Source organism: Callospermophilus lateralis, chromosome 7 (genome assembly GCF_048772815.1).
Source record: "Callospermophilus lateralis isolate mCalLat2 chromosome 7, mCalLat2.hap1, whole genome shotgun sequence".
NCBI lineage: Eukaryota > Metazoa > Chordata > Mammalia > Rodentia > Sciuridae > Callospermophilus > Callospermophilus lateralis.
The window spans coordinates 14,043,177-14,051,382 of NC_135311.1; the positions used below are offsets into that span (position 1 = coordinate 14,043,177).

General features: G+C 46.6%; 1 protein-coding gene across 4 annotated transcripts in view; it reads right to left on the minus strand.

Annotated features, from left to right (window-relative positions):
- Olfml2b (olfactomedin like 2B) overlaps window positions 1-5,524 on the minus strand; it is a 40,911-nt gene extending 35,387 nt beyond the window's left edge. For all 4 annotated transcript variants that reach the window (XM_076861489.1, XM_076861488.1, XM_076861491.1 and 1 more), the window contains exons 1-2: window positions 5,012-5,524; window positions 1,992-2,255 (exon numbers count right to left, since the gene is read on the minus strand). In XM_076861489.1, the coding sequence (XP_076717604.1) occupies window positions 1,992-2,255; window positions 5,012-5,185 (438 nt within the window). In that variant the 5' untranslated portion in view covers window positions 5,186-5,524. The remainder of the gene's footprint in view (window positions 1-1,991; window positions 2,256-5,011) is intronic.
- Window positions 5,525-8,206: the final 2,682 nt, after the last annotated feature.

An 8,206-nucleotide genomic window follows, 5' to 3' on the forward strand; every position in this document is an offset into this window, starting at 1 on the left:
GAGACTCAATTGAGCCCAGTAGTTCCAGAACATAACAGAGAACATAACTGGAACCCATCTCAAAAAAATTCAGCTAGGCTGAGAAAATGGCTTAGTGTTAGATTTGCCTAGCATGTACAGGCCCTGGGCAGGGAGTGGGGACAGCTTAACTGATCCTGGGGTAAAAGAGACTCAGTGGTGGTGGGCATGGTGGCACATGCCTATAATCTCAACAACTCGGGAGGCTGAAGCTGGAAGATGGCAAGTTCAAGGCCAGCCTGGGCAACTGAGCAAGAACCTTTCTCAAAATGAAATAAAAATGGCTGGGAATGCAGTCTAGTAGTAAAGCACTTCGGGGTTCAATCCCTAGTATCATCCCTCCCCCCCAAAAAAAATAACAAGAGAGAGGCCCAATAACCCATGTCTGAGGTAGCTCCTTGCCATAGGGCACCAAACCTTCTCAGTTTTGTTTTTTTTTTTCAATGTGACTCCCCTGCCAGTATAGTGCCACTGGGAGGAAGGAGGCTGAGGCTCAGATAGCATTCAGTGGGTGAGGATACAGGCGATGGGGGCAGATGAGATATGCTTAAATGGAGCCTCCCTACCAAGAACCAGACCCTGGAAGAGTTTTCTGGGTGACCCATTGCAATCTCTCTGTTCCCCACTCACTTCCTAGCTTGCTTCCAGATAAAACATTCCATAGAAATACTCATTTTTTGAAGTTCTCTTTCTTTCTCTTTTCCTCACTCCTTTTTTTTTTTTTTTCTTTTTTGACGGGGGTGGGTGCTGGCAATTAAACCCAGGGGTACTTAACCACTGAGCCACATCCCAGCCCTTTTTATATTTTATTTCAAGACAGGGTCTCACTAAGTTGCTTAGGGCCTTGCTAAGTTGCTAAGGCTGGCTTTGAACTTGTGATCATCCCTGCCTCAGCCTCCAAAGCTGCCGGGATTATAGGAGTATGTCACTGCACCTGGCTAGAAGTTTTTTTTCTTTTGCAGCAGAGGAAGACAGCTGTATCCTGGGTAAGGGCCATAGCTGATTAGTATGCAGTGGGATGATTTTCTGATTCCTAATAGAAATTTTGCCTGATATAGTTCCAGAAGTTCCCCCAGAGTCCTATTCTAGAACTAAGTGAGTGTGACACATGGTTCAGAAAGTAGTTTCATGACAGAACTGCAGCTCTGGGTAATATGGCCAAATCCTGGAGCATTCCTTGTACCGATAAACACAACTGCTTTAAAAGATACCAGTGACTACCAGCAGGAGTGCATTACATGAGCATTCATTCATTCATTCATTCATTTACACAGGCATGCCTCACTGAATGTCAGGCATTGTGCTCTGTACTCAATAGTTGTCATCTCATCAATTCTCATAGTAGATATTATTCCCACATTTTATTCAAGGAAACCGAGGTCAGACAAATTAAGTAACTTCAGCAAGTTCATGCGGTGCTGATTTAAGCCCAGGTTTGTCTGACTCCAAAACCAAGCTTATTCTACTACCCCACATCATGAGCAAAGCTGGGGCATCACATGAAGTCAGCCAGTAAAGATGCCCAGGTAGGGCCTGAGCTTCCCCACCCTATAAAGTATGACCACAGCATCAGTGACCAGGTCACTTCAACAATGGTGCCAAGGACTGAGAGGCTCACTTCTCTGTCTTTTACCTCTTCAACATCCACCCTGGGCTGACAGGAAATTGTGACAGCAGTTTTCCTGGAGAACACTGAGTTCTTTTGGCCAGCTGGGCCTGGCAGCGGATCCCAGGCCTGGCCTCCCAGTCTCTCTGGGGAGGGGCAAGTGTTGTTTGCTCTCACATCTCCCTCAGACTCCAGAGCTGAAATTGACCATTTTTGTCAAAACAACAGCCTTATCTCCACACACAAGACTCCAGGGACTAGGCCTGGCCTCCTTCAAAGGCCTTGCAATCCCCAGCCATGGCCCTGCAGGCTCATGGGTCCCCAGGAGAGCTTCTCATCTGTGGCACTGCCCCCCACCAGCTCCTACCTTCAAGTCTCGGCTGTCTGCTTCCCGTAGCTTCTGGAGCCTGAAGTCTCCCTCGCAGGGGTTGAGGGCAGATGGGGGTGCAACACAGGCACACTTGCAGGATGAGCCTGAAGTGATGGTTTCCACAGTGTAAAAGTCTTCCCTCCTGGATGCTCCCTCATTGATCCTCTGGCAGGCATCTCGGCCCAGCGGTCTCACCACACACTTGCACTGACAGTCTGAGCCCTCGGACACGGCTTTCACCTTGTCATAGTCCCCCAGCAACTAGACACACACAGAGCAAATGAGTCGGGGTTATACAAATATATGGTTCCTCAAAGAGTCTGTCAATTAACTTAGTCAAATGTACTACTCTAGAAGAAAACAATATATATCGACATGGAAAACATCTCCAGGAATTATTGTTAAGTGACTCAAGTTGTAGATCCATATGTATAGTATAATTAGTTTTATGTAAAAGATTCACAAGTCAAAGCAATAAGTACATATGCATATAAAATACAACTAAAAAATGTCCTACACCAGCCAGACACCTCAAACAACACTGAACCATGGAATGAATAGGTCATCACAAAGCAATCTGCTGACTTGGACATTTCCGGGAAGGCACTCGGAGTTCAGCTCTCTTCGTTTATCTTGGAAGGCTGTGGATTTTTAGGGGGCCTTTGCCTTTAATCATTTAAAAGAAAAAAAAATGAGCTCCATCCTTCTTCCAATAGTCTTGCCTTCAGCTAGAATCCAGGTTTGGATGTGAAAAGGAAAGGAAGAAAGAGTTGAAGAAGAGGTAATTGGAAAGTTGGTATTCAGATTTGAGGACTACTGGGGCGTTTTTCTTGATTCATCATTTGACACTTATTGAGTACCTCCTAGGGACTGGGGAAGTGCAGTTAAAGGTAGAGATGGGTCAGGCAGACAGCCTGCTTTCAAGGAGCCTACAGTGTAAGAGGCAAATAAAAAATAGTCACAGATTAGACAGGGATAAGTGCCCTGAAGAGCGGGGATAAAGTACAGTTGGAAGTCAGCAGAGGCTCCAATTGGGTACCAGGGAAGATTTCCTGGAGGAAATGGTATTTGATCTGAGCCTGGGATGATGGGTTAGAATTGGAGAAAGGGAGCCAGATGGTGGCACACACCTGTAATCTCAGATACTCAGATGGCTGAAGCCAATCTTGGCAATTTAGCAAGACCCTGTCTCAAAAAAGTAAAAACTAAAGGGGTAGGAGTGTAGCTTGATGGTAGAGCACATCTGGGTTCAATCCCCAGTACCAAGAAAACAAAAAGAGAATATAGTCGGAGAAAGGGAGTTGGGAGGAGAGAGACAGGTCCAGAAGTCAGTAAGGTTTATTCAGTATAAGGCTTCATTTGGCTCCTAGAGCAGTTTCTGAACCCAAACCCAGGGCCAAAACCAGGAAACTGGCTACACCGCTAAACACTTCCTACAATGTTTTCTACAATGCTTTCTACAATGCTAAACACTTCCTTCTGTGATCTTGCTCCTACCACCTTCCCCCAAACAAGAAAACACTTGCAAGAGCAGACTTTCTAGAGCCCTCACCCTGGGCACTTAGTGGGGAAAAAGTTCCCCCACCCCAAGCTGCTTTCCAGCATGCCCTAAATACCTAAAGCCAGGACTCCCTTCCTAGACAGCCAGAGTGTTCAATTCATTTGACTTAGGATCCCAGCAGGCAGGCATGAAACTTGTTTGAGTAGAAATGTTCTTTGGGATGCTGTGTAGGGGGAGTTTCCCCTGCCAAGGTTGGGTTTCTTGTAAGACTAATATTTGCTTTAGTGTTGTTGTCAAATACAGAATGGGTCAGTGGAAGAAGGAGGTGTAGTTCGGGGTGACTTAAGCAGCTGTTTTTTCTGGGCTGACAGTAAATCATGGCTGTCTATTTTCTGAAACTTATCCTGGATTCCTACGCAACCCTGCTCTGAGAACCCTGGGTGGGTTCCTTCCTTTCTGGAGGCTCGGGTTTCAGGAAAGCTTTTGTTTATCATATTCCAGAGTCCCAATGTGAAGGATTTTTGTGTCTTTTCGATGTATGGGTCAGTATGAGGTTATGGGTGGGCACAAAGCATATATTAGCATAATTATGAAAGAAGAATGAGGAGAATAGTGTTTGAGAAATCTCAAAGCAGAGCTGATCGCTCCCTCTACAGGAAGGAGACAAGACCCAGTCTAAGGGCTTAATGGAGATACAGGCTTGCTCTAGGGATCCTTCCCCTGATATCTCTGGTCCTGAGGATCATAGTGTCACCCACTGCATACCATCACGCCAGCTCTGGAGAGTATGAAATCAACACCAGAGAGAAGTATCTCTTATAGTCATGAGCTCTGGGCTGAAAATTGCCAGATGGTTTGATTCTTACCACCCACAGCACTCTTTAGCCTTCTGGTCCTTATCTATAGAATGGGTATCAGGATGTTTTGGGGATTGATTCAGGTTCACAAATGGACATATTTCAAAGCTCATCACTATAATCTGTGGCTCAGCCCCCACTGAGAAGCAGGCCAGACTGTGTGGATCTAAATTTCCACTGTATCCTTGCAATACCCTGGGTCTTGTCAATTCCTCTGTTTTGGGGGTACCTTGCATGAATTACACATGTTGTAGTTCTGTCTACACCCCAGGTCTCTGCCTGGGTGGTTCACCCTAGGCCATAAAATATCTCTCATGAATTATGCCATCTGACTCCTGTCCAACATACCCTCCTGTTTACGGATTCCAAATTTGACAAACAGCTACATAGACAAGAAACCAAAAAACCCTTAAAACAAAACACACAAAAAACCTTTTTTTTTCCTTCTCAGAGAGTCCTGAGAAGTCCTCCCCTTCCTCACCTCTCCTTTATCCGGATTTGGTAACTTTGAAAAAGTTAAGAAAATATTCTGATAAACGAAAACCAAATGTCCTTCCTGTTGATAATGGAAAGAAAAACTTCTCCCTCCAAACGCTTCATCCAGAACCATCCTTTGGCCCTTGCCACCACCCAGGACAAGGTGGTGCGGGACATCCTACCTGAGATAAAACGTTCTCTTGGTTGTCCGCCTCATTTTGCAGAATCTCATCCTCTGTGGGAGCCACCGTCTGCTCGTCTGGAGGCTCGCTGGTCCCTGTCGAGGGAGTGCTGGAACCCCAGACCCGTGCCGCAATCAGAGGGAAGCAAAGAACTAGCAGCAGAGCCTTGGCCATGAGGGACAAGACCACGGAGACCTTCGCCCCTACGAGAACGGCTTGGGTCAGGGATCTCAGCAAGGACTGAGACTACAGAATGTTTTAGCAGGAGCCCGAGAGTGGCTGCCCCGCGCACCTTCTAAAGAAGGGTGCAGCTAAGCGGGGCTGGAGGGTGCGCCCCGGAGACTCTGGGCATCTCCTGCCTTCCAGACTCTAGCCAAGACTCTAGCCAAGAGTAGGCGTGAGCAGGGAAGAGGGGGTGACCGGAAGGTGGAGGCCGGCACAGGCTAGCCCAGCGCGCTCAGGTGGAAGGCGGGCGTCCAGGCAGACGCGGACTGCAGGGATCCTCGGGGCGCACGGGGACTGGGCGCCGGGAGGATAGCGGCGGCGGCGGCGCGGGAGGCGAGGGCGCAGCGAAGGGAGGGCGCGGGGAGAGGGCGGAGCCTCTATTGTGCCGGGGCCGCGGAGATGCAGCCAGTGACGGCGCGGAGGAGGAGGACCGGGAAGCGCACAGGGCTCCGGCGGAGGGGCGCCCGCCGACCCCGCCCCCGACTGCAGCGCGGCTGCGGCTCACAGGCGAGGGCCGAGGCTGCAGCTCGCTTTCCTTCGTCAGACAGCAAACGATGAACGGAGAGGACCCCGAGCAGGGCCTCTGAAGTTTGGGGATTCCTTGTACCCATTTTCTCCGCTCGGAGTAGAGCGACTCTTCCTAAGGGATGGGAGGCCGGCACCGCGCGCCGGTGCGAAGCCTCGGCTCTCTCCCTTTCTAGGGAACCTGGGGCCGGAAGAAGGCGCGTTTGCTCTTCTGGGTGTTTCTTTTCTCTGGACCCGACTCTGGGCGTGATCTCTGGTGGCTTTGAACTTAGCACCATTGGCAGTTTGGTTGCTTGCCACGGTTTTAGAACCTAGTACTGCCTCCACCCAGAGGATGACTGCTGAACTCCCTGCTGGAGTGCGTCTTCGGTGTGAAAAATAAGGGGAGTGACTGGAAGTCTCCCACCTTCGGAAAGACAACACCTTTTACCCCCGCCTCGGTTGGAAGTATCGGGGGTTTCTGTCACCAGATGGTCTCTAAAAGGGCTGGGGGTATAGCTCAGTGGTAGAGCACCACTAGAGTCAATCCCCAGTACCAAAGTAATAATCATAAGATAATTTGAATGTTGGCTAAGTCCAAAGCAACAAGCTGGGTCGCTAGACATTTGCTGGGAGCATGAGAGCAATTCTCACAGAAGGAGTGGGGATGGGGATGGGGAAGCACTTGAAACAGTCCTGGAATTGGGAGGCAGATTTGAGTGTATCCAGTGGGGCTTAAAAGGAATAGGTCACTTCAGTGGAAAGGTCAGAAAGGATTTCTTGAAAGAGTGATTCTGAAGACAACTGGAATGGGAGATTTCAACATGGTGGTAGATAAGTCAACAAGATGTAGGCAAGAGACAGAGGCCATTCTGGATAGAGACAGTAGTCTGAATATACACATTCAGTTCTCAGACTGGTGCTCCCTTCTCAGGAAAGACTTCCCTGACTCCATCTGACTTCCTCTGTTGCATGCTCCATAGTGCCATGTACCTCTTCTTTACAGATTCATGGGAGGTAGGTATTTGTATCCATAGTGGGTTATTTCAGTGGTGCCTGTCTTCCCTGCATAGACTATAAACTCCACCAGGACAGGAAGTTTGTCTGTTTTGCTCACCGTTACATCCTCAGTTTCACCCATCTCTGTGACCTAGTGGACACTAAATAAATGATTGAATGAATGGGAGCTACAAATATGTTGAATGTATTCCCAATTACCCTCATAAATAGTGTCTTTGCGGCTGTTAGGGTGCATTTAACTGCAAGTACAAGAGACTCCTCACAATGGCTTAATTAAATACACATTTATTTTCTCTAAGAAGACTGAAAATTGGCTGTTGAGTATCTCAATGATATCATCAAGGACCCAAACTCTTTCCATTTTCCATTCCATTTTTCTTTCTCTCCTCCTCCTCCTCCTCCTCCTCCTCCTTCTTTTCTTTTTACCAGGGATTGAATGCAGGGGTGCTTAAACACTGAACCATATGCCCAGCCCTTTTTTGATTTTCTATTTTGAGACAGGGTCTTGCTAAGTTTCTTAGGGCCCTGCTAAATTGCTGACGCTGACTTTGAACTTGTGATCCTCCTGCTTAGTCTTTAGAGCCACTGGAATTACAGGCATCTGCTACCACGCCTGGCTCCTGGCTCCATCCCATTATTCTTAATTTTGACCTCATCATAATTGATTTAAGATTATCTCAACTACCTTATTATCATTCAATTTCCCACTCATTTTAAGATAGGGGTAGCCTTATTAGTTCTGGCCAATAAAATAAAATAGGTGTTCAGGGAGTTTCTGGAAATAATACATTGTTTCCTGATAAAAGAAATAAATAGGAGAGTAGAGCTTTCTGATATCATTTGGTCCTTCTCTCACTAATAGTCTTTGCTTATGGTCATGATGTCTGGAGCTGTTGCAACCATAGCATGACCATGAGTCCCTCCCTTCTCCTATTGAAGTCAAATTTATATTTTCTTTTAAAGCTCACTTTTAAAGTCTCCTTTTAATGTTCAGTCCTATGGTCTCTATAAAAACTAGTCTAAAATATATAACCGGACTTTTCTTTCACTTAAAGATAGAAAATCAGTACCTTCCAAATCTGTTTCTTAAGCTAACTATGTTCACTTTCTTCGTCTTCTATCTCCATTTTATTCACCCATTTTTCAGACCATGTGGCCTCCCTGATTCTCCATTATTCTGATCTTTTTCTCACTAGAAAGACTCCAGTTAGAATAGATGTTACAGCATATTGAAATCATTTCTTATTTCTTTCTGTGCACTGTTCTTTTATTAATGCAACCCAAGATTGCCTTAGCTTTTTTGGCAACCACATTGCACCAGTGATTCATATTGATTTATTTTTTAAATGTACTTTTTTAAAAATAACATATGAATGTTAAGCTGGTTTCCTCTATCCTGTTTTTTCCAGCTAGGTTCTCTATTTAACCCAAATACAGGCTTATACA